Raw genomic sequence first — 27707 nt, 5'->3', positions numbered from 1 at the left:
CGGAAACCAATTCGCATAAACACGTGATATTTTGTTATTCATTCCATTTGACGCGAAAATGACTGTCTGCTGTCTACAAATCTTTTTACGTGGACATTTACATCTTGTGTTTCCTTTCACTTCCTTTTTGCACATCGTCCCCGGTTACTGTTTTTCGGACGACACAAGGATCTAGTGTAATGGCCTTTTTGTAAGTGGCCAGGTCCTTCTGAAATTCTGAAATTCATGCATAATACGAAATGAATGAATGATATGAGGGGGAGCAAAAAAGGAGGTACAGGAAAAGTCTACAACGGAAGAAACATCTCTGCGATTAAAATAAATTTTCAGGTCTGGAAAAATTTAAAATGCAAATTGTGTCTCTCTGCTGACATGCAGACTACAACACATGTACACTTGTACTCACACATACACACACACATACAACATCCCATTGATTTTATGCGAGTTTGTATGTGTGTTGTAGTGGGTTTACAAACTGCTTCTGTTTTCGTGTTCTGGTGTGCATCACCATGCTTAAATATTCTCAACTTGGGTCGCACAGTGTGTGCGACAATGCGAATCTTTCTACGCGATTTGATGCCATAAATCGAAATATATGTACATGCAAACACATAAAATGCCCAGTATTTTCTTTTTATTCCGTCTCCTTTGGTGGTGTCAGTGTTTGGCTGGTGTTATTGCTCAATCTTGTTACCCTACAATGCGATTAGAGATTTTCTATCGTTGGCTATACAATTTTCAATGTCTGCGTTTGCAATGTTGTTGTTCTCTCGCCGCACAATATATATATATATATGAATGTCCGAGAATGAAAACGCAACTTCTATTCACAACACATATAAGTGAAACAAAAATGAAAAATTTATTGAAATGAAACAACAAAATCGAATTTTTTCAAAGTGTAACAACAAAAAAGATTTTTTTAAAGTGTAACATCGGTATGTAGTAAGTGTAACAACATAACGATGTTACACTTTAAAAAAATCTTTTTTGTTGTTACACTTTGAAAAAATTCGATTTTGTTGTTTCATTTCAATACATTTTTTATTTTTGTTTCACTTATATGTGTTGTGAATAGAAGTTGCGTTTTCATTCTCGGACATTCATATATGTAGATATAAAATGGCCTGTTTGTGTGTATACTCCTATGAATTTTCTGTATAAATAAATAATCATGGTCGTTATTATTCTATTCGTTTGTTCTTTTTCTCTCTTTCTATCTAGATCCACCTGAAATAACTGTCGAAACTCCGGTCGTATTCTCTGGCGAAGATCAGGAAGCTTTGCTAGTTTGCATCGTGCATGGAGAAGCGCAACCAGATGTAAGTACAAACGCTTCCATATGAATGTCACATTTATGTTATAGTTTGCAATTTGCATGGCATACAACAACTCAGCACTATTGAGACTCGATTTCATGTTCGGTGCATAAGCATTTTTTTTTGTTTTGCTCTTGTTCTCTGTCTCTAGCCATTTATGTGTGTATGTGTTTTGCACACGAAAGGCGGAGAAGAGATTCGCAATCACTTACGGAAAACTAAATGCATAAGCAAAAATTTCAAGACCAAGAGCGGTAAATTTACAATCAGAGAAATGGCACGATGTGTGTATGTGTGCACGTTATTGTCCTTACACACATGTGTGTTGTTACAATATTACTCCATTCCTCAGCTAAAACAGACGGAAAACTAACGGAGTGTGCAAATTACAGGGAATAACACTCGAAGCCATAGTCTAACTTCAAATTATCTTAACGCAATTTTGAAAAGTCGCACTACATCCAACACTCACAACAACCGTCCAGTTTCGAATGTGCCTACATTACTTGGACGCATATTAATTTAGAATTGGTCTTGCAATAATAATAATACTTGAGCCAGTCAGTGAACGTAACGTTGGAATTGTCAAAGCTAACATTTATTCAAATTAAGACCATGGTTCGTGTAAATGAACTCATACGATTGGATCCGTTGTAAAATTCGTACCATCAACAAATGTCGGTGAACCTTGCCCATGACCACTGGTTTAAATTCAAATTTTCATTTTGATTGATGCCCAATTATCACTAATTGAATGAAAAAAACATGTCATACCATCGATGTTCGAAAATCCATTTGAATAACATAAATCACATCACAAGGCATGTACATTGTATAAGGATTAAAATTGTCATTTATGATGTGCTCTATCTCTGTCTCTTCTCCATATTTGCATGATAATATAAGGCGATTATTGATAATTGATAGATTATTGAAATTGAAAACCAAATGATTTATACTATATTGATGCAGACGCAGAGTCGTCATTTTATTGAGAGCATGAAGGTATGAATTAGTTATAGACTGATGGTTGAATTCAATACATTCTATGGATTTTAGCAATATAAACAAAAGAATTTTATCCACATAACTCAATATTTATTTGTTTAGAACTTTCTTCGTATTGGGTAAAGTTTGGTGAAATTTTCCCAATTAGATTGAGTGAACTAATCGAAAAGCGAAATAAATCTAGTGCGAAAGCCTTTGCAGATTATAAAATGTTTTCATCCGCTATGATACAATCCAGAAAATTTTGTTGACCAGTGTGCCGGACAAAGTAGCTTAGAATATTGCTTATTTTTTTTCAAACGAACATCAATTTTGCGGTTCGTGCTTGTGTATCGACTGCTTTTTATATGCGTCATGGATGTGTGGTATGTGAGAACGCAACATGCTGCCTTCCCATGTAAATATCATTCGTTCGTGTATTGAAACATCAAAGATGGACTGTTTCAAACGAACTATCCACAGACATAGTAACAGATTTTGTTGCAAATGTGAATGTTCCCATTGCCACACGTATTTTCGTTTACATAGAAATTTTGGGTCTGAGCAAGTGTGCAAAATAGATTAGACAGAGTTGGGATAGCAGTTACAGCAATAAAAAAAAACAAATATTGATGAAACAGAACGGGGAAAAGCATTCCAAAATGATTCTTCCCACTTTGCTCTCCCAAACAACATGACCAATGTAGTATGACTTACCGGATGATCTAGCGCATGGGATAGCAGTGTGTCGGCTTTTATCGGTGCAAAACTTGGACAGGCACTCACCGTTTAATTTATTTGGTGACATATTCCATTCGTGAGATTTTCTTGTCCGTTTCTACTCGAAATCTTTCCAAAGTAAGACATCGTAAACACTATTACACAGCAAAAGGAACTGTTTATGCGAGTTAAATTCACCATGTAAATCTGAAACCATTTAAATGTCTAACTTTAACGCAAAGCGACACTAAAGCTATGAAGGTATGCAAATAGCTTTCACCTGCTATGGCGATTGTGATTTTCATGCCCTTAAAATGAGAAACAAGATACGGGAAAATAGATAAATCAAGCAAATTAAAAATATACTGAAAGTGTGCGGTTCTTAAGCCAAAATGGATGCATAATATCACCCCAATGCATTGCCATGCATTATTGTAATTATAAACTTCGTTTTTTTTTCTCGATGAAATCTGATTGGTTGGTTAAAATCGAATGGTTGTTTATGGCATCAAATTAGCCCAATTCTTCAAACAACATTGAAATTATTTCAGGTTAGGGAAATGGAGAGAAAACGAAGAATCGACGAACTGAGGTCGGGAAATGTATTAGAGCATGAATGCAGTGGAATTTAATGAGAATATAAAAGTGGGTCAGGATTGTATTCAGTGCGAAGAGCAAAAATTGCCTTCAAAGTGTTTACTGTTCTTTCAAAATTGTCATTATTGATAAGATAATTCCGTGCATTGTGGTATAAACTCAACCATAACATAACTTCATCACGGGTGGAAACAAAAGACTATTCGTGTCCCATATGAGAAAGAGAGTATATCCACTTTAAATAACGACCAAAACGAACTGATGGACAAGTGCATGTTATTGGTGCCTTAACAATTCAAATAGAACTGTGGTGATCTCGAATCAAAACCGAATTATTAGGGAAAAAAGGAGATTGAGAGCAAAGGGAAATAAAACCAAAGACATACAGAGAAAATGAATATATAATCTCGTTTATTCCATGTGTAAATCGAAAAGGAAAGAATATTTTCTCTATCTTTCAGAAGAAGAACGACACATCTTTCTCTGTCTGTTTTTTTTTGTTTCTGTTTCAAAACATACATTTAATGTGCTGTGTCGTATGTTTGGGTAGATTCTCGGTCAAACTTTGGACATTGTATCGAAACAGGATTTCGTGTATCGCAATATGCATACATCCGATTTAGACAGAGAGTGTGTGTGTGTGTGTGTGTGTGTGTGCACTGTGCACCCCAAACACATGGAATAAATCGTCAAGATGGACTCGGTTGGCTAGAATTTTGTTCAAACATTTATTATATTTGACCTTTCGACCTACAACAAAATCCAATTGGGAATATTCAGAGCGATGCAAGCTTGTCACTCCACAGTGGAATGGCATGAAATATACTGTACAGTTCAGCGCACAGCACGGCATGGCACGTTATCGAAACAGAAAAAAAATACACGAAGAGGGACAACTATGCATAGGCACATATAAATCCGTCGATTTGGTTTCTTGTATAAACTACACAATTGCAATTGAAGCACTCACAGAACGAGCGGATAAATAGAGTGAAAAAAAAGTGCAAAAGAAGAAAAAAACAGAAGAGAAGAGTATATGAGGCAATTTCTCTATCCAAACGAACTGACTACAATAAATCCCTTCAGTTACAAATATTTACCGAGTGCACAGATACCCATCTAAGTATCATTAGGGGGTTGAAACACGAGCCCCATTGCTCCAACCGAATTGATCGATGAAAATATATTAATACAAAATTGAATTATATTTTTATGTGTAAATATGGTGTCGGTTGATCGTCGGACTTAGCACTAAACTTCGATTCATTCGACTGTTTGCTTCGCAAGTGCGTCTACCTACCTTTCTGTTTTCAATTCGAAATTCATTAAAACCGACGTCGATGCATTTCTTGGCCAGTCACATTAACGTCGCTGCTACCACAAATGAAGTAATTTGTCCACGCTAAGAAACCACATAGAAGATGTCAATTCGGCTTTTTTGTTCATTTTCACCTAAGATTTTATCTCTTAATCTTATGCCACCAAGTGATTGCATTCTCTCGTCGACGCCATCGTTTGGTGTTTACACAGCAACGGTTATTTTTATGTCCATGGCATTTCTGTGTCGTACACCGAGTACAGCCATTCAACTGGATATCTTGTGTTGGCGGTCAGTGATGCAGCAGTTGATCGTCGTACCAGCAAAGCAAAGTTCTGAAATAGCGAGAATTTTCCATTTACCTTTTTTTTCCTCTTGTATTCGTTTGAGAAAAAAAAATTGTGTATTAAACTATACACAACCTCTGGGCCAGGCAGACATTTCGCTTTTTTTTTTCTTCAAACTTTACACCTGATTTTAGATCCAGATGGGAATTGTTGTGACATGAAAAATTCAATGAAATTTTTTTCTCGAATTACGTAGACTATCGTCTCGCGTTCACGGCAGACTATAAAATTATAATGCCATTGTTTATGTATGTATTTCTATGCAATGTTTTACTATGTATCTATGTGTATATAGATAGAATCAATGCGCTTTCGGTTCATTTAATTGACAGATTGGTTTGAATAAAAACCTCAGTCAAAAACTCAATGGAAAAATTCATTTATCATGCACGCATAATCCACACATTTCTTTCATTCAACTAAATCAAATGAAAACGTACAATTGAAACAAAAATGCATTCAACTCTTTGGTTTATATGTACATAAAACAGTAATTATTCAGTTTGGACGGAAAACCGCAGTGAAATACGAACGACTGCCGTTGGCACAGCACGATCAATGATAAAAACCACAGCGTCAAATTAAGCTCATTATTTATTTCAGTTTTTGTTGTTGTTGTTGTTCTCTTTGTTCAGTGTTGTTGAATGGATAAATAGGAAAATTCTTTGATTTATTTTGTTTGTATACCTTTCAATGGAATTATTTTTTTAACACCTTTAATTGCAGCATTCAGTTGTGACACAGACTTTTTATATGATATTGGTTTGCAGTTGGGGCGAAAGGGGAAAGTTAAATTAAAATTAAAATGGACAAATGTATTTTTAGTATTGTACACTCTTTTCTATTTTGATGTCCCCGACTGATTCAGTTACATTTGGCCACCTGTGGTCGAATTACCTGCCGAATAAATAAATGTGAAGTCAATAATTAGCTTTCTAGATATCAATTAGAGCTTATTGGAATTAATTTTTATTGGAATCGAAAACAAACGATCGAAAAATTGCAATAATTTCGATCCATGTAAAATTGTTCAAGCGTTACTGATTCTATTTAGTCGAACGTGTAGTACGCATCGTGTATCAAATTCAAGTTTATCCTGCATTGAATTCATTTGTTTTACAGTTAAATTCTAAGCGAAGCGAATCATTTTGATTCTAAACTAGTTGCAGCGGTTCACTGATTGAACGAGTCTCGTTCAAGTTGGATTAAAATTTGTTCTCAAGTTTAGGTAACTTTCGAAGGAAGAAAATTGAAAGAAAAAATTATCATTTTGCGAAGTAATCAAAAAAAGGTGAAGCCATTTCTTAATTTTACAAGTCAAAAAAATATTCTTCATACCATATGTTTTGTATTTTCAAATATGTCAACTAAATGAGCTGCGATCTGAATTCAACAGCATCTTGTCAGTAAAACCACGTATATTTAATTGTAAAGATTGATTAAATTGAACAACTGATGCTCTGCCCCAATTTAGACATCGTTTCATACAGATTTACTCCTCGAAATTGATTGAATTTTGTTCGCGAGCCATGCCAAGAATACATAACAATGGATGATGACAAAGTATGAAAAACATTGACATTGATTTCCCTCTCGGTTTTCATTTCAAAATGTGTGCTGGCAAATGGAACAAATACAAACAAGGCGACTTCTCACAAGAGCACAAAGAAAGAAAAGACACAAAAATACGTAAAAAAGAAGAAGGAGCCTAGCCTCTTCAGAAAATTCCCTCACATCGTCTATTTTTTGTCACATATGGTACATAATAAGTGAAAATGTTAGATTTGTTTTTCTTTGATACATACTTGATGTTTTCTTTACATATGCCATTCACACACTTTTACGGAGCGCCAACTTTGGACACATGTAGAGTGCGAGAGAGTGTGGTGAGTGAATGGTATGGATAGCAGGAAGAAAGTGTGGCACAAAGAGGAAAAGCAGAACTTTTGTTTGACAGATATCCTCTTAATCGAATTTAAAATAGTGTGCATGCATTCATGTTATTTATTTGTTACATTTTCTTTTGGATGTGTAAGTAAATGTTTTGTGTGTGTGTGTGTGTGTGTTGTTTACCGCGCAACGGATCCAATGTGGACGGCTTTAATGCGGTACATAATTTGAAAAGAGTGCTTTGGTAGGCTTTCTACGACTCTGCTTTTTCCATAATATCACACTGAAAAGTATTCCATCCTAATCACTCACATATTCGGTTTGCTTTACACGCAAAGCTCGCCAGTTGAGCCCATAGAACATCTCGAATAAACGGCAACGTAAGCAGATAGATTGTCGTTCTCGATAAATCGAACTGTCGAGAATTGTATTTGCGGAAATGTGCGACGGCACAGTCGCTATAAATGTTTCTTTATTGAAAAGGAAATGTTCCAAATCGCATCATCTAAATTAAACATGAAAAACGGTATAATAACCTCATGTGTTGAGAATTGTCCAGTTTGTTGTTCACTCAGCGAGTTGAGCCGTACCAACTGAAACATAAATAAATACTTAGAATGCATAAAGTGAACACGCCGTTCGCGAACCCAAGAAAACCAAAGGAAAAAGAACGAAATCAGAGTGAAGTGCTTGAACTGGAGATACAAACGTATACAGCCTAAACCCCACAGACCAGCCTCTCTGATCGGTTGTATAAATAGATAGGAAACTTCAAACAAGAAAAATAAAGCGTCACCTGGCGCCTGGTTGGAGAAATAGAGAATCATGCACATAGTTTGCTGTAACAAGTATGCGTCTTTGTAAGTGCGTCTGTGTAATTCAAACGTTGAAAGTATGACACGTTGCACTTAGTCCCCAGGTGCCGCTGTATTGTTTACTATTTTCATGATCAGAAAGGCTGACACACACACACACACACACACACACACACACACACTGTGTGTATCGCGTTTTGCGTCCAACTTGAACAGAGATGGTTGCAGTCGTATTTCACTGATTGTTCTCCTGTTCGCCCTTTGAACGCACAAAATGTGCACGATGAGAAAAAAAACATTTCTTGACAGCGAATCGAAGCAATAAAAACCGGAATGACCACCAACGAAAAAAGAGAGAAACATTTAGCCATTTTCGACCGAAAAACATTACGCACTTACATGGTAACGAACGTTTGCCACTCAGCAATTCAGTTCATTTAGCTGGCGACCGAAGATAGATGCGTGATTCAATGCAAACACCAATGAACTGCTCTGGCAAGTGGTTTGTGCATGTTATACAACAACTTCATTCTTATCCGATGACCATCCCAAATAGCAAAATGAATGAAAAAAGAACAACAAAAACAATGACAAGATAGAACATGAACGCAAACGTGCATGATGATGTCGTCGTCAGTATCTCACAACATATATACACACACACACACACATTTCATGACAACGAATACTTCCATCGAAAAAGTAATTAACTGTTTTCCTCAAATTTATTGGAAATAATTGTAGGCAGTCCCAAAATGAGGCTCTTTTTTCAAATACAATCACCAGTTACTATCCAAAAATAGTTTGGTGGATAGTTTCCGTGGTCGAAGCCCAATGTCGCCGCTAATTGACGAAACGAAATGATTCAAAGTTGCACCCAATTCGATTGAGGTGTCGCTACACTCGAAACTTGTTTGACTTGTTACACGATTTTCTCTGTCTTTTCGTTCCGAAATGAGTGCTTGTGCGTAGCGACATCTGAAGCAAAGTCAATGTTACATCTTCTTCAATGACATATGCTCAATGGCAAGCAAAGGGAAACAGTGAAGCGAAAAGTAAGAGAGACAGAAAAAACATGAAATCATTTGGAAATATATGGGATGCGTAATTAGTATGTTGACTAGCAAAATACCCTTTCAACCGCTTAATCAATTGACCAAAACGCTTTTACGTCAGATGTGTAGCCACACACAGCCAAAATTAATCAATATTTTCATTTGACTTTATTGACACCATTTCACCTTACATGTGCACATTTCACTCGAGCCGTTTATTTCATTCGCGCCGTCGACTTATTTAGCTTAGTGGTCGTGATCTTTAATGGCTGCATGAAAGTGCGGCACTCAGCTTCAATTATTGATTTTGGACGCGTTTCGCTCGTTTTCCACGTGCAAAGCTTACTAATTTTTTGTTTCTCTCTCTCTTGCTACCAGCACAGACATATACACGTTAATTCATTCAATTAATATTTTAGTTTGGCTGGCGGTAAAAGCGCAAAAATCCTTCTACCTCTATCAATAAAATAATGTGTGATGGTTGAAAATTAATTTTCTTGATTGAAAAGCGATAACGACGGAATTTTCGGCAAAATAAAGAGAAAGAGAAAGACGCTGCTTGTATGAAAATCAAGATGCTGAGCCGTGGTTTGTAGCTCAGGGCGAGTGAAAATTGAACAAAGAAGCACGGGACATAAATTTGATGGTGTGGTGTGCTATGAATGGCGACCAAAGGAACACACACACACACACACACACATACACACTTACTCTCCATCAAAGAACCAAAGAATCAACATTTTCGATGAGTTCTCCCACGCTCCTTCTCTCTGCTACTCTTTCACTCTTTCGCTCTATTCTGTTCTTCAGCAACTTGCTTAATCTATATTTTATGTGCTGAATTGAATGCAATGAGGAACCAAGAGCGTATGGCGTGCACCTAGAATTTTATTACAAAAATTGAATTTGATTGAAATTTATGATAATGGTTCATAATAAGTTAAAAATAAACTTAAAATGCAGACGATGTAATGACTTTTTAGTTGGTGTATGTGTGCAATCACTCTGATACTCAGCGAGTATGTGTACTTGATTTTATATGTGTATACATATATATATATATATGTCTATTCGCTTCATGCGGAATGTATTTTTATGTTTTGCTGATTTTATTCCAGTCTTTTTCTTTGCCTCTTCTTCAATTGATTGCCCGCTTTTTGCCGTGTACACACTACTAACTGTGCTGTTCGCCTTGCTAATGTGCATATGGCGAATGCCGTTCATATACTTGTATGTGTGTGTATGTGTCCGTTTTTGCTTTTATATGTTCGCATAAGATGAGTGTATACACGATTCCATTGATGATGATTCGCTAAGGCTCTTTAACTATGGCAAAATTTTGCATTGAGTTTTCGCTATTTAATTTTGTATGTTCCGTCCATAGAATTTTCGGGGCAAGAATCTTTTGTAAAGTTTCCTAATAAATTTTTATTATACACACAATTTTTACTTATTTATAATGTTTGCATTATATTTCCCCGAGTTGGACGCCTTTTAAGCATGTGGTATGTGATAGTAATGTGAATGAAGTTGGAAACGCAGAGCATTGAGCAATATACGCGTACACAACGAACTTTGTTTTTTTTTCTTCTCTCTTTCTGTTCTTCTTCGTCTCATTCATTCTTCTCATTGTGGCATAGTTGAAAATTGCGAATTGTGCTCGAATTAGTTTAATCCGAAAAGCTTGAGTTTTTCTGCCTCACTTGTACCGCACCCCATCGCATCCGTCACACAAGTGACATCGCTGTGTTTACAGAATCAAATCAATTGTAGACTTTGATTAAAAATGGAAAATGCATTTTCTCGTTTGAACCATGATACTTTTTCGTTTATTGTACATACATTTTGCGTAACCGAAGAAGGAATGGAGTTGGGAAAGGCGACGAAAAAGGATTTTCTACTTTGTTCTGATATCACACAATAGCCCGACTTTCTTCTTCTTCTTCTTTTTCTTCTTCTTTCTCTTCTCCTTCGTTTTTTATTTCGAAAGCAATTTCACGTCATGTGAATTTTATGAAAAAAATTCTCCAATTTTATAATGTTTGTGTGAAACGACATTACGAATAAATAACGTAATGGAATTTATAGCATGCATTCTCGTTTGTACGAGACGATGATTGCGTCTCGATTTCTAGAGAGCGAGCGAAAATTGCGGCAAGCGAAAAAGGGCCACATGAGCATGAATGTTGCATAAATTTTTTTTTCAGCTTAAAAAGTACACACAGCAAAATATGTGAAAGCAAGTACAACCAACCAACACATTTATGTGCGAATGGGCCATTTTTTGTGTGTCTTTCTTGGGAATATATTCATATTTTTATGTGCGGTCGCTAGATTCTTTTGCTGCAAGCGAGAGCACAACGCAAACATATACACACGAAGGAGAGAAAATATATTGTAAAACGGTGTATAGAATGTGGTGCATGTTGGCAAAGTGGAGATTGTAAATGAAAATAAACTAATTATATTCATTGAGCAGAAAAGTCGAATGATTCAATTTGACGCTGGAACATGGCATTGCCGTTAGCCAGGCCGACACGGCGCTGCAAATGAAATTCTCCCCCGTATAGATAGTGTGTTTTGCGTGTGAACACGGCGAGCGAGCGAGCGAAAGGCAGAGAGCGAATGGAGGAAAGAGAGAAATCGGATTTAATTGAAATAGTTAACGTTTGTTGTGACCGTTTGTGAGTTTCTCCCGTTTTAATTACTTTTTTGCGTGGAAATCGTAAAATTTGCAATTTTAATGCCAAACGTCGATAAGTGAACACTGAAAACAATTAAGCAGACGAATGCACGTTCACAGCACATTGTTTGCTTTGTTTGGCTTCAATTTTCTCTTGTTGGATTGGAATTTGCCGATAGCACGAAAGCGGCAAATAAGTTTTTGCCCAAAGAGAGAGAGAGAGAGAGAGAGAGAGAGAGAGAGAGAGAGAGAGAGAGAGAGAGAGAGAGAGAGAGAGAGAGAGAGAAGGAGCGTGAAAACCAGTGTGACTTAAGTCAATAAAAGGACTAAAAAGGAATTTAAAGAGACGAAGAAAGTTTCAGCTCGAAGTGGAAATCAGTTAACACGTTTTCCGTTTTCATTGTTTATTTTCGTTTATTGCTTCAGTCCTCACCCGACTATTTGCAATGCCCATAAATATTGTCAGGCAAAGTCTACCAGCGACCATTCGTCGAGACGATTTGAACAACAACAAGAACAGAAAAAAAAATTCGAAACATTACTGCAAGGAAGCGCACAATACCAATAGTACGAGAACCAGAAGCGTACGACGGCACACATTCAAATTCTGCATTTCATAGCTAGATGAGTTTTTTAATTGTTTACCAAATTCTTAGGAGATATTATGAGCATTATATGTTGCCACTGTATAAACTTTGTGCAAACCGCAACGAAAAAACAGTGAAAAAAGAGCTGGTACAAAAAAGGAGTCCACGATGGCGATAATAATAAAAAGAAAACACATTTAATTGAAAAGCTTACGGTGTTGTGCTTGACTGTGGTCCGTGAGCGTGGCGCAAACACCACACACAGCACCAACATGTGCCCAACAGTCACCACAACGAGGAGATTTCCATTGCTGTTGTATTGTATTGAACACAACTAGTAGTGAGCGAGTGAAATGTGTGCGGTAGACAGGCCTCATTAAACCATAATAAGAACAATAAAATGGCAATCAGAGCAGCCATACGTGAACAATGTTGTGCGCGCCTGCATTCTATACGTTGTGTGTGTGTGTGTATGTATTAATTCATTGTACGATGTTGACATGTTTGCTGAATTGTTTACCAATATTCACAAGAGTCTATGGCATAATTTTGCGAAATCGTCAACATTGTGCTATTGCATCGAAGCAAACCCCTTTCTTCCTTTTTTTCGATTCAATACAAACACACACACACACGCGGCATACACATACATATCATTACCGTAATGTTATTATAGTAAAATATTTGAATAATATTAATATTATTATACATATAAGTTTGTGCGACACACAATATTCAGGGTGTGCTTGTACGAACTGGATGACAAAAAAGCACGAACGAGAGAGAGTGGGGGAGGGAGAGAGAGAGTGAGATAATGTGTAAGTGATGGAAGGAAAATATCAGAAAATTATTACAGTTGTCACACGTTGCAAACATTTAGTTGATAGATCAGGTATACCATATATGTAAAATTTGTAATAAAAGTCGTGTGTATGTGTGGTGTGTACTCTGGAGAGCATTCATGGAAAATACCTGAGAAGCTCCGCATTCATTAGGCATTTATAAATCAATGAAATACGACAAATGTCGGACAAAGAGTCACCAAACTTAAAATAGTTGCTGACCATATTTCAAACTGCCCTTACCAATGCCGTTGCCGCCACCATCATCAACACCTTCACCACCACCGACGACAAATGCCAAGTAATAGAATGACCCGCAATATTTCGAGCAAATGCCGTTTTCAAGGTTTTTTTTTCTCGTTCGCCTAATTTTTATTCATATGGTGACCGAATCAAATGGTGGCGCACATCTAAATTCGTAATACCATGGAATTTTTGCGTACCGGTAATCTTAATGGTGAAACAATGTCCGAATAAAAGAAGTAGTCAACATTAATTGCCACAACGGAATGCAGATCTCGCCAAATTATATATTTGGTAGTGCTAAAATGCAGAAGAAGCAACAACGTGCGCGCACCGACAGTAAAAATGTGTCTATTTTACCATTTCATTTGGATGAAAGTTGTATGCACATCGAACAAACAAAAAGGCAAATGTTTGCGATGGCAAAACAAAGACAATGTAAAATATCGCAGTTAATCTTGATCACACGTCTGTATTTTTGTGTGCGAGGATCCCTTGAAGAAGGTCTGCAAAATATTTTCGTACAAGCCCATGAATCCCGAACGAAGTGAGAATAAAACGAAAGAGTACTTTTACATAATTGATATTATAAATAAGTTGGACACGTAAAGCAAATTAAGGTAATTGGCTGAATAGAGCGTAGAGCGAACAATATGAATAACAACAACAACAATGCAAAATTGTGTGAACGGCCTCGAATGTAACGAGTGTAGCAAGGCACGGAAATAGCGCGTCGCACACGTTTTCTCAGGAGAAAAAAAGGTGTGCACTGTTGCGGTTAATTGTAAATCAGACACCGCCTGTGCGTGAACAAACGAAAAATACGAAATTGTGGGCCCAAGCACATTTTCATTAACTATCATAAATTTATCATCCCAGACCAGTATACACTTTTTCATGTCCGATTTCATTCATTTTCCCCTCATACTGGACTCTTTGTGCTCACACATTCTCACATTCTTTACGTGATTTTTTTGTTTGCGTTATGTGTGTCTGTTCCAATTCTATTCCTGTTTGGCATGTTGCTTGCTTAAGGATTTTTCGTCCGAAATGGTTCTGTCTATTACCGAGCCACTCAAAGTGAATTGAATGGAAGAACAATGTGTTAAATATTTGTCATTTCAAAAAATCCCGGCCACAAAAAAATAAGCACACACACACACACACACACACACAATAATGAAGATTTTATTTTTAGTATCTGGCCATAAATGATGAAAGCACATCAAATTAACTGCAAAATTGTTTTTTTCTTTCAAAAAATACTTTTGAATGAATCGCAATTGGTTTACATTAAATTTTAAATTACCATCAACAAACTTAAATTGAATGTTATTGTGTCTTATTTTTTCCCATTGGCGTGTGTACATTTCCCATTCAATATATATACTTTTGACAGTGGTCGCCCATAAACATATGCGTTTATCGCAATTTCAAAACGCTGCAAAATGAATCGAAAATAATTGTTATTATACGTTTTTATGGGACTCTCGCTCATTCATTGAACACGAGCACACTTAACAATAGATTTTTTTTTTCATTGTGAATAAATATTTTACTTATCTGCACAAACCATTTGAAATTGAGCCCTTTTTTCCCGGTTTGCTATTGCTGCCATCGCGACTTCCGCTGCTGCTGCAGTTGTGACAGTGGTCCCTCCTACGAAAATTCCATTCGCAGCTAAAACTAATTCAAAACAATAAATACTACAGTGAAAGGAAAAGAAAATGAAAATATGACGTGTATACAATCCAATGTTCAGCCATTTCGCACGGAACTGTTGTAGCGCTGTGAATATGTTTTATCTGTCATAAACACATTTTTGAGCGTTTATTTAATGAATGCATTCATATATACGAGAGAACAATGAATAATGGAAAAGTAAGCTAAAGAGACGGAGGGATGTGGTGGGTTTGGAGGAGAGGTAATGGCTCTGAACAATAGGGTCGAAGTGCAAAAACTGGAGTGTAGACGTGGAAACAGTGCGTAGGATTCCACTTACTGGTCAGATGGAGCGTCAACAAACGTGGTGATGTATTTGTACAGCTTTAATACTGTAAAGTATTGCTTATATTCGCACCAAATTCTCCCTCCAGCTCTTGAATTGCATTTGATATTAAATTTTTGTGTGTTGAATGTGGGACGATATTGCGTCTTGCCAACGCAAATTCATTAAATGCATCGCATTACTTTGTTTCCAAACAATTTGAACCGGCGTTTCGAGCAAGAATGATACAACAATGATAAGATTGCTATGGAATTTTTGCAGGGGAAAATAATCTTCAAATTATTCAGCCGGTTGCTGGGAGTGTCACTAGTGAGAATCCCCCCTCTGTAAAGTGTATTTAAAAATCAATTCATCATCTAAAACGTAAAACGAAACGATTACAACAGAATAACTCTCTGAAGCTATATAATTAAATCTCTATTTTTAAATCCAACATTTCGAACTTTTTAAACACTTTCAAAGCAGTTCCGTTGATCTGAAAATAGAATTATTACTGCAATCTTTAGGATTACTAACCGAAGAAAGCCTTGGCACAACCACACCATAAACCATACACCAAAATAGTTGGTGCTCTTTTTTGGGGTGGAAATATTTTTGGCACAAGTTAAAAGTTTGCAATAGATTAGTTTGAATAAAATATTTGGACTATGTGTTTAAAATGCATTACAGACAAACTTTTACTGCAACCAATGCACTACGATTCACGATCGAATCGTATATTTATTAAAATTATATGTATACGCGTGCACAGAACAACAAAATCAGGCGAGTCAAGTCATAATAACGCTTTCGTTACCCGTATGAAATGCATTTTTGTGGTTTCCAAATCGGAGTTCATGATGCTTGGAAACATAATGTTACGTGTGCGACATTGTTAAAACTGTTGCTTGACCATGTTTGACATTATCGTTTACAATTTCAGTTTCAAATTAAGTATCAATACATTGGAATAATTGCCTGATTGCTTGTGTAAAGCATTGTTGCACTAGGGACCATTTCGAGTGTGCCATGTGCTCAGCAGTAAATTTACACTCTGCCATAGTACTATTACAATTTTTGTTGATTTTATGTGCAGAGAAATCATAGAGCGTTCGCTTGTTGTTGGTTTCTTAGCTTTAATACAAGTAAGATATTCGCTTTTCTTTTCTCAGCTCATTCGTTTGAATGCCGTATGCTTCCATTTTTGTACAAGATATGTAAACATTAGTCTCCTGCTCTCCTCCACACCGATATGAAGCAATAACAAGGGAAAATAAATTATTTCCGTTTTTTTTCCTACTCATTTTGTCCCAACATTGAGTTGGTTTGTTCATTATGTTGGCTGTTCAGTGGCTTCATTCGATAAAAGAAAATGCACGAAACTTATGCATACCGAGTGAGAACAAGAAACATAAAAAAAATTAACGAAAAGAATGAACTTACGTTTGCATAGCGTCTCTGTTCTGTTGATCCAAATGGGAGATATACGTATTTCATTTATAAGAACATTTTGGTTTGCAATCCAACCGTAATTTTTGTAACCGCTTTTGTTGCATGTATCATCACAAGTAAAAGATCACATAATGAGATTTTCCTTTATCGACTGACAACAGAACATTTCGATCAATGTCTTTTATATCCAAATCCGTTCGATGTTGATACATCACTGACGCAAATGGTCATGATTTTGTTGCTTGTGTTGCTGTTGTTGCCGCTGTTTACCAATTGAATATGAAATAGTTGAACATTCAAGCACTTATCTTCTCTGATGCGTACACGTTTATTAGGAATGTTTTATGGTGAAATGTTACGAGTTCATGGTTTATTGTATTTCTGCATTGTGAATTCACAATGGTTTTTGTTCATTTTGCGATCCTCTCTCGGCTAATGTAAACAACGAGAGAGAGAGAGAGAGAGAGAGAGAGAGAGAAGAGAAAAAAACTTTAATATTCATAGGTATTTTTATGAACAAATTTTTTCCGTTGCTTTCGTGCCCCTTTTGATAAGATGATCTGAATTTATGCATAAATAATTTTATGTCTAACAAAGGGAATGAAAATGAAATATTGGATAAAAATTTCATCATTTGCGATTGTATCGTTTTTTATTCGCTCTTCCACTCGGAACATTTGTTTGATTTTTGTAACTTTTTTGCAGTTTGTATGCAGATTGTGTTGGCTGGCAATACCATTATTGGTATTATTTTTAATTTTGAACTTTTGAATACATTCTCAAGTGCACAGTAAATAAAACTGTTTTCAAATATTCCGAAATGTGCGGTTGAAGAAGGAAATGAAATTGAAGTTTAAAGTACCCCATACTGTAGCTTGTACACAGAACGAAACGATTGCAATTTTTGAATTTTTGTATTTCCTCTTTTTTCGACTGGTCACATACTTTCCTTATTCGAATGGATCCTTTTTTTTTCTTCTTTGCAACATGTCTCGAAAAAATTTTATCATTCCTTCTTGCAATCATTATGGCAGTCGTCTCAATTCCACAAAGTTATATCGCCTTTGTGAAACATTTGATACCGAAAAGTTTAACAGTGAATAGTTACATGTAAAATGAAAGTGGGGTGAACTTGGAAGAGAAATGTTTATCGGCTGCATGCTATTCCACTATAATTAAAATGAAGATCTATCAATGGATGGAATTTGCGTAGGAGAAATTGAAAGTGAAAGAATGTTGGTGATGAGTATCGGTGATGTGATATGTTGACAGGACAAAAGCACAGTCAATATGCATATGTGAAAAGTTAATTTGACAAAAGATATTGTAGTTTTTGTATTTGATGGATTCCACACTCTGTTCCTCTGATATTATTCACAGTTCGAATGAACTTTTCGAGAGAAAAAAAGTGGATCTGTTGATCCTCCAATATGTGAGACCCACTCTCCGTTAGAATGTAATAAAGAAAAAAAAGACTGTATTTCATTTCACCGAAAAGACGATGATAGACTGTGAATAAAATGCGCCCGATTTTCCAATGGAACAGATTCTTCTTCTTTCTTTTTTTCATTTTCATCAGAAAGCAAAAACGGAACTCAACGAAGAACGAATAAATACGAGGAAATTATTTCTTTTTTCTTATCTCTTCTGACAAAAGCAACTCAAGAGAAGAAGTAGAAAAAAACCAGCACACACACACACACACACAAATTCAATTCTGTTCCATAATTGGTTTGAACATTTCAATTGATGCAATCTTAAATTATATATCCCAAGCTGTTTTTCTGTTCTACCTAACTCATTTGTGTACAGTCCAATGCAGAAATACAAATGAAGAAAGGGATGGAATAAACAGAAAAACATCGGGAGAAAATAATGTGAAGAAGAGGGAAGAAAAAAAAAGAGTGCAAGAACGGTTTCAATGAGAGCGCCAATAACAACAACAAGAATGCCTATTAAACAGAAGAAGAATGAAAAAAAAGCAAAAGCGAATGTCGAATAAAAATAGTTCAGTTAACGTGCAAGAAATTGGGTGCCACTGCAAAGAAACTAACGACAAATACGTTTGTTTGACCTTATGTATTTTTTTCGTATATTACAAAAACGAATATCAGTTTTTCAATTTCGTACAGTGCTCCAGGAGCAGAACATCGAATGAGAGGGAGCAGAAAAAAGTCGAGGAATACGAAAAACTCGGAGAAGAACTGGTAAAGTGATGAGATGAAATGAAGAAGAAACGAAATTGAAAGTGAGACTGCGATTGCAGGCCCCGGTAAAAGAACGTCTCCGCATAGCACTACTGTAGCTGATAGACCACTGGCACTTGAACAATTCTAAATCAAGCATTTCTTATTTATCGATTTATTTATTTTTTCTCTCTTGTTTTCGTCTTCTTCTTTTTTGTCGACGAGAACGTCTTTGTTGGTGAATTTGAATCGAACAAAGCAATGGGATATAAACACTGAACACAGTTTGTGTATGTGCGTGTGAATTGACTTTGATTGTCTCCATTACTTGAACCCAAATGAGGCACTCTTTAGCCGTTTCCAACATTCGTTAAGGCATCTTATTTTGCCATATCAATATCTCAATATTGTGGCATTAAACAGTTTCCGGTAGATCATTAATGCGGTACGGTAATGTTTTACGTGAATGATGATGAGGCAATCTTTGATCATTACATCCGTATTCAATACAAAGTTGTGTTAATATAAATTTTCTATCGGCGCAAAACTTTTGCGCTCCAATGAAGAAAAAAAAGGCAGGCGGAAGAAAGAGGAAACGAAAAAAAAGTACTTACTGGGAAAAAGAAAAGTTTTCTCGTTGCTTTCGCCATTCCGTTCGCTTATATTATTTTTTTTTCTTCGCTCCATATAAATTGTAGCGCACATCTCTTACCTTGCGATCAAAAACCCATTTGCATTGTAAGATAGATGCCAGCTGATGCTTTATTTGACTATAGTATAAATATATACAGCTACTTATCTTGGTTCGTTTTTTTTTCACATAAATTTTAATCACGAATGTTACTCGATTTATAATACGCTTGCCGCCCATTTTAAATGAGTAAACGGATGTAGAAAAAGAAAATAAAGCGTGGAAATATACAAATCCGAATTGTTTCGTTTTTCTTTCTCGTTTAAGTGTCATTATGTTCGATGCACAAAATCGAAGACCATTTTAATTAATAATAACATCGTTTTGGATTCGGAGAACGAACTATTGAAGTCAAGTCTTTGGTAAAAGTTTTCGTTAAATCCTAATAAAGATGTCGATGAATTCAAATTTAAATTCGGATTATCTAGGATGTGTACATGTATTTGTTGTGGTTAACCAAATCAGCGATACATCTACTGAACCCTGCTACCAATTATAAATTTATGAGTTTAAGGAAAATGTTGCATATGCATGAAATTTACCCAACAGTCACCGCACATCCCTCATAATTGTATGATGCGCGCACCAGCATTAGCATACGGATTTCAATCTAAAACTGATTGTGAACAGTTTTCAAAAGCAACCGAAAATCAAAATTAATTTTGCGCAATGGCGCGCTCCTCCGACAAATTCGATATTATTCCAATCGAGTCTGAAGATTGTACAGTTCGACTTAAGATAAACAACAAATAATACCAGCGGTAGATTCATCGCCATCTATCCATTATTAAATTATTCAGATTTCACTTTCGGATCAACTAATAATAAATTCACACACACACACACACTCTCGGTTCTCATTCTCGCTCTTTCTCTCGCATTCAGATCCATTTTCAATCAGTTTTGAGAGCATAGCTCCCGGTGGCGGTGATGCTGCTTGTATGAATGTATATGTTCGTGTCATGTTTAGTTTTTATTTGGGACTTTGGAATAACTTTAATCTCTTGATATATGCCCATAAATATGTATACATTTTGTTTCGGTTTGTAATGGAAATCGCATCATTTTAACTCGATGGCATTGCCAGGATCATACAATGACGTTGGCAATAAAAGGGTTTTTAACGCGAACGCAGACTATTCATATTTCGTAGAGCAATCTACAAATCTACATGGCGAATAATTTATTTCGCTCATTTCAATTCAAGCATTTGTAGCTGTCAAGACAAAGGAACGCCGTACACTAAAAATAACATCAACAAACCTCGCGCGAGCTCGTCCGATAAATGTTTTTAATAAATTAGTTAAACAGATAAGCAAGCGTCTCATAATTCATTGCGCTCGAATTCCAGCTTGCTAGTCAGTCAGTCAGTCACGCATGTTACACAGCTACGCACTAGTCTGGTCGATTCGATTATAGTTTGTCGAAAGATTTGGATTGAAATTTATTTGCATTTATAATCAGTGGCAATGATTCACATTGTTCAATGTGAAATTATTCAATGCAATGACTGTGATAGAGCAAACACTCCTGTGCACGTTTTGACGTGAATCCATTGAAATGATAATAATGATGAGAATAATTGGTATAGTTGGCGGTAATGCTGCCGTGATCAGCGTTCGAATCGAATAATAATTTATCAGCCAAATTTTATAAATTAACGTCATTTCATCATAATTGTCTGGGAACCAGTGTCAAAAGTACCTTAAGCGTCAATCAAGAGATTAATCGTCCCGTTTTTTTCTCGTTTCATTTATTCATCACGATGTGCGAACATGTCTCTCGCACATTATTATAAATTAATGTGTCTCTGTGCGACGTCACCATACGCACTTCGAAAAGACGTCAACTGCCATGCAATCACGCAAATATATCGAGTTCACGTAATGTATAAAGGGTCAAAGATTCCATGTTGCGTTACTTTCATTACATCAAAAAAAAAAAATGCTTTTATGTTCCCTTTGAACCAAATGGAACCAAAATAAAAGTGCCTACGCGTTACAGCGCCCCACTTCGTCAACAGTGTACACAGTCATACATATATCTGGATTTGCTCTTCTTCGTTCAAAGCAAATTTCTTTCGCTATCTCCCGAAAGCACCGTCCTTGGTGGCACACAATGTACACAAGAACATCGGAGCAGTTGAAATTGAGCCTCTAACTATTAAAATATTTATAAAACGCATAAAAAATACTGAGCATGTTTAACTTTTGATAAAAAAAAGAGCAACAATACACTGGGGCCAATTTCGTTCTATCTTCAACAAATTTTTTTTTCCGCTATACTTCTCTCGCAACTGATTCTTTCGCCCACCGCTGGAAAAAAGACGAAAAGTTTTTTCACTCGCTTTTATTATTAACTTTCAGGTTCTTTGTTTTGTACTTGGTGCTTTATACTTTTATAGGAATACAAAAAAATGGAACAAAGTCAAAACAACATGTAGAAAGCCAGAGAGAAGAAGTGAAAATCACCCGAAAAATACATACACGGGAACGATGACGACAAGAAAAGCCACGTTTTAGTGAACTCGCATGTTCGGTTTCTACGTGTGTATGTGTACTTCCATTGAAAGTTTATCGATAAGAAGGAAAAAAACGACCGAGAAGGAAAAAGTCGAAAGAGAAAAAAAAAGATGCAAAACTGATTTTCTACTTTTGCTCGATGCGTGCACTTACGTGTTTTTTTTTTTATATCTCTATTACATTTTGTGGTTTTAATAATGTTTTCTTGTGCAACTTTCAATTCAATGGGGGGAAAGCATATGGTAGTCGACCATATGTATGCAGAGTGTGTGTGTTTTGCAGTGTGTTGAAAGGCAAAAGGAACGGCCATGAAAATAGCGCGTCATTTAATATGCATCAACCATCAAGAATATGCAAAAGATAACGGTGAAAAATCTCAATGCTCTTGTTGATTTGTTCTCTTTCTCATTCTCCATTCATTTACGTGTTCGTTCGTACGTTTGGCGCCTGGTTCCATGTTCACCTCTCTCAATTTTCCTCCACTTTCGAAGATTCATTCATCTTTTGCTCCCTTTTTCTTGGAAGTTGCGACAAACTTTTGACATTTTTGTTGGTGTGTGGCTCTTGTTTTACTTTAGTTCCATCATTTGATACCGGCAATTTTCGTAGCGCACATACTCTGCAAATTGCATTTTGTGCCAGCGATACCAACAGCCATCGACGTACGTACGTGTGCCTGACATTTATGACATAATATCGATGATACTGCATTATCATCAGTATTGGAATGGTTCTTAGTCTATAGATGAGTTTGAAAATTCTTTTCGAACTATGTAGCGGTTATGAGATAGCCACAGAAAATGAGACGGTCCAATAAGTTTTGCTACGAGTGAAGGGTGCAGATGGAAATGGGACAAAACGAAGACACACACACACGTACACACACAAATGACGAAGAAGAAAATTCCGTTCCGGTTTTTGTGTTTACCTAGATAGACCGAGTGGGATGATGAAACCATGGGTAAAAAGAGCCAAATCGCACAGAACGATGCCAAAGCGAACGGAAAAAGAGGGAGAAAAATTAATTCAATGTTTTGCTTTTAGTTGGTATTAAAAATTTCATGAACGCGCTAGACTTGTTTTTCCCGATAAAAAAAAGAGGCCAGATGAAAGATGCTTACACAGTATTTAATGAAGCAAACGATGATGGTGCGATGGTAGAGGCGATGGTGATTACTTGTCAAAAAAAAATGCGATAATAGAATCGAGCAAGTTGTGGTGGTCTCCATCGAAAGACTCCATTGCACCGCAATATTGAACAAAACCTTTGAATTGTTGAAAGAAAAAAATATTGAATGAAACGTACACTGGAACTAATGTAAATGAAGCGCATCATGTGTTAACGCCATTTTCGATAAATTTCCATTATCGTTCGTATCGTATTTTACATTATTTTCTCTATGTTGCATGTGTTATTGAGAGAAAGAGAGAGAGGGGGACGAGTGCAAGAAAATCATGTGGAGAAATGGAGCCATTAACACACATCGCACATTAATTTTCACAAACAATTGCTAGTTTGTTGTTTTATTCGGAAATGCGCTGTGGAAACACTGCTTTTGCATTGCACAATCATATATATCACAAAAGTAACGGAACTTTCAACTCACTTCCTATCAACTTCATCGCAAAGAGTGAAAAAAAACATTAGTTTTCACATTAAGAAAGTTTATTCGTGTAACTGTTCATTGGTGTAAGCGCTGCATGAATATTTGCATTTTCAAGACAAACTCAACTCATGCTGGGCACGCTCGAAAATCCATTTCAGGCTTTTTAATTTCGCGCGGATAGAAAATCATGAGGAATGTCCACATCAATTCAGATACCCGGTGGTACAATTACGAACAAAACTGTTGAATAATTTTTGTTTATTTGGCTGAAATCGAAAAATCTACTTGACTCGCAAACGAATGAAATGTAATAGTGGTAGTGAACAGAAAAAAACAACTGACAAGCGAAAGAGAGAGAGGAAGCACGAGAGAGCGTCACGAGTTGGTAGCCGCCAAAAAGAAGAACAAAGAAGGAGAAAAAAAAATAGTAGAAAAGAAAGCAGACGAAATTAAAGCGCGAGAAGCGATCGAGATGGTAATGTGAGAAACAAAGCGCTTTGTTACATGAACAAGAATAAATGGAATTAAAATTTGTGTTGATTTGTTTGCACAAAGATTTCATTTAATACTTCCCCAAGCATAATTTCATTTTTCATGCTTCACTTCCGAACTGCTATGTAGTTGGCTAACTTTTCACCGCCATCTTATCTCAACACCACGTTTTTGTACTCGGTTCGAATGCAAGCAGCATAAAATTTCCGTCTCTTGTGTGCGCACTGCATACACGATGGTATTCTTCACTGTTTTACGCTCAGCAAACCAAATGAGTGGACATCATTTATTCTGTTGATGGTTCATTTTTATTCTCTGTTCTCTCCATTCAGTTTGTGATTCATTTATTTGGTTTCTTCGAAATTCAAAGACCCATACTTCAATGAAAAAGGCGAACAAGATTAAAGTTTTCCATCAGTTTGTGCTGTGGTGCATCTTCGTATTATACAGAGCACCTAAAATGTTCAGCTGCTGACACATGCGTTATGAACAGCTACAGATTTAAAACCATAATCTGCTCGCATGGAAAATCGGTGTTGATCTTTGGATTCTGAATTTATATCAGCAAGAACGGGAAAAAACACTGACCTCTTAAGTCGCTAATGATTCCAATCGAAGTACTCAAATGGCAACTAATTGGGCGAAAGGGTGTAGAATCGTATGGTTTGTTTTCGAGATTATCATGAATAAACTCATTCCAAAATGATGTTTACCGTTGGATCAGACCATTTGTATTTCAACTGCCTCTCGGTTTGGCTCACAGTCTGACACACACACATTGCCATTGTATTATCTCGATTTAATTTGCTGTAGCTCTTTTGTGAAACGTGCGCTGACCTTTTTGCTCTCTGTGTGCGAAAGATGAATACCGTCGACTATTTAATTTATTCAAACTTCTCGGTGTTTCAACACTGAACGCAGTCAATTAATGGCACAACTGTCAATATACGTTGAGTCCTTCCCGCTTCGTCGATCCCCTTTTTGTTTGAAACTTTCAAGAAATTTCATTCATTTCCACTGTTTACACTTAAAAAATACTATATAAATTATGAAATATGGACTTTTATTGAGTCGGTATAAAATATAACAATACAGTTCTCGTTTGAATGAATGCAAGTCAAAAGGTTCACTATGTTAACCAGTCGAATTTGTGGATTTATGCTTCGGTTCAACAAGAAGAAGAAAGTGTACTCAAGATTAAAGCGAATTTACATAAATCTTGTGCTCGCTTCTTTTTTTCTTTCCGTATTTGATAGCTAATGAAAAAAAGTTTTTTTTCCTTGTTTAACGGACCGAGTTTTCATCTCCAATATCAATATCCAAGATGATTTGCTATTCATTTTAGTTACTTTTAGTTACTCGGTAAATAATTTATTAGTCATAAGACTCTACTATAATACAAAAAGCTAAATTTTGATTTTCTTCTCTTTTTTTCTGTTGATGTTACAGGTTATTTGGTTTAAGGAGACCATGCAATTGGATACCACGGAACGTCATATTATGGGTAAAAAAGGATCACGTCATACACTCATGATTCGAAAAGTTCATCCACAAGATTTTGGTAATTATTCGTGTGTCGCTGAGAATCCACTTGGAAAGACTCGCAAAACTCTGCAACTCACCGGAAAACCGAATACGGCTGTATTCCGGTCTGCACCAACGAGCCAATACAAGGACAGGTAAGATATCTGCCATTAAATTTGGTCAACGCCGAAAAAATGTCCTTTCGATTTTCGGCTGTCCGCCATATACATAATCTATGTCGGATGATTTTTGTGTGCTTCCCTTCTCTCTCTTCTCATATATACGATTATTGCTTTCGGTATAAATGTGATATAAAAATATTGGGCCCAACGCTGCTGATTGACTTTTGAGACTTTCATCTGTTTGAATAGCTACAGATAGAAATACATGTATGAAAATGGGATTGGCAAACGGGAGGGTATTGGTCGTTTCAGTCCACTTTATCATGCTCATTGGAGGTGAAAGAGATTCGCATCTCGGATTTTTTTTTTTTCGTCATAAGGAATTACAATACAGATTAAGTAGTTATTTCCACAGCAATATAGTGTCGATGTAGAAATGAGGACCCGTACAACGTGAAAGCCATACAAATGTACGATTCGAAATGATTCCAATGAACTTCTGTCATACGAAATGCGCATTGTATTGACATTTGAATGCTTCTTTAATTGACAACCTTTGGTTGTGTTAAGCAGTTTGGCAGGTGACTAGAATGGACAAAATTGAATTGTTGAAAAAGACGAAATTGATGTTTAAATATGTGTTCATTCCAAGTTAAAGTTTGCTGTTCGTCTGCATCATTCGCTAGTGTAATCGTAGTTTGGAATTTCTACTCGAAATACTTACAAATGCAGAAATCAAAATACTGAGAGTTTTAACCACTGCTATTCATGCGACAGAACATTGCAAAAGAAGCCACAAACATTTTCATCTTCTTGCGAATAAAACTTTTCGAAGCAGATTACGAAACAGTCGTTGCACGTATTATATAATTTTATATGGGTGATTTTATGAATTTTTATCGAAGTTGAGAAAATTAAAAATGAAAATGAATGCAAAACAAAACGGTTGGTCGGTCGGTCGGTCAATACATCGAAGTTCAATGGCTGTGAGATCTGCACCTGAATGCATAAATGTTTTATTGACTTGCCGCTAGAGGAAAGAGATAGAGAGAGAGAGAGAGAGAAAGTAAAAAAGGAATTTGATTTTTCCTTCCCCGTCAGAAACCGGAATATCGAAGCAAATTGCGTCCAAATACGTATTTCAAATATTTGAGTGTGTATAAATAATTCAATCGTGGGCTGGTGTGTTTCGATGGACGGTCAATTTGACTTTCTCTCTCTCTCTGTCCCTTACTCTCACTCACTCATTTGAGAATTGCTGCGCGTAGGGATGACTAGATGCAAAACATAGATCGACTCTGTCTCCCCTGGCCGAGTACGTGGAAGCAATAAAAATAATAAAGTGATATGAATTTAAGCGGCTTCAAGGGTTTTCACTGCACAATTTATCGGCTCACAGTCGATGCGCCATGGACTCGGTACACACATATAAACGAAACACACACACATTGGTGCACGTTTATGTACGGCACTTATTGCTTAATCGCTGGCTATGGCTTCTTCACGAATTTTATTGCAAAACATTCTGGTCGATCTCTGTTTCGGTGTGTTGTACACAAAAACTGCCTCACTTAATGCCATTTTTTCCCGTTCACCAGCACAATTTATTCGTTAGACGGACATACACAAAGCGAACTCGGTTCGGCAAATGATGTAGAGAAAGAAAGTGATAGAGAGAGAGAGAGAGAGAGAGAGAGAGAGAGAGAGAGAGAGAGAGA

At 36.4% G+C, this 27707-nt stretch overlaps 1 protein-coding gene across 3 annotated transcripts in view; it reads left to right on the top strand.

Annotated features, from left to right (window-relative positions):
- LOC129578534 (protein amalgam) overlaps positions 1-27707 on the top strand; it is a 323991-nt gene that overhangs the window by 288944 nt on the left and 7340 nt on the right. For all 3 annotated transcript variants that reach the window (XM_055467267.1, XM_055467268.1, XM_055467266.1), the window contains 2 exons: positions 1228-1325; positions 25793-26022. In XM_055467267.1, coding sequence (XP_055323242.1) covers positions 1228-1325; positions 25793-26022 — 328 coding nt within the window. The remainder of the gene's footprint in view (positions 1-1227; positions 1326-25792; positions 26023-27707) is intronic.

This window comes from Sitodiplosis mosellana, unplaced genomic scaffold (genome assembly GCF_009176505.1).
Source record: "Sitodiplosis mosellana isolate CC-2019 unplaced genomic scaffold, AAFC_SMos_1.0 Smas_scaffold_6226, whole genome shotgun sequence".
Taxonomy (NCBI): Eukaryota; Metazoa; Arthropoda; class Insecta; order Diptera; family Cecidomyiidae; genus Sitodiplosis; species Sitodiplosis mosellana.
Note: the sequence above shows the minus strand (reverse complement) of the source record. Positions and strands in the feature narration are given on the sequence as shown.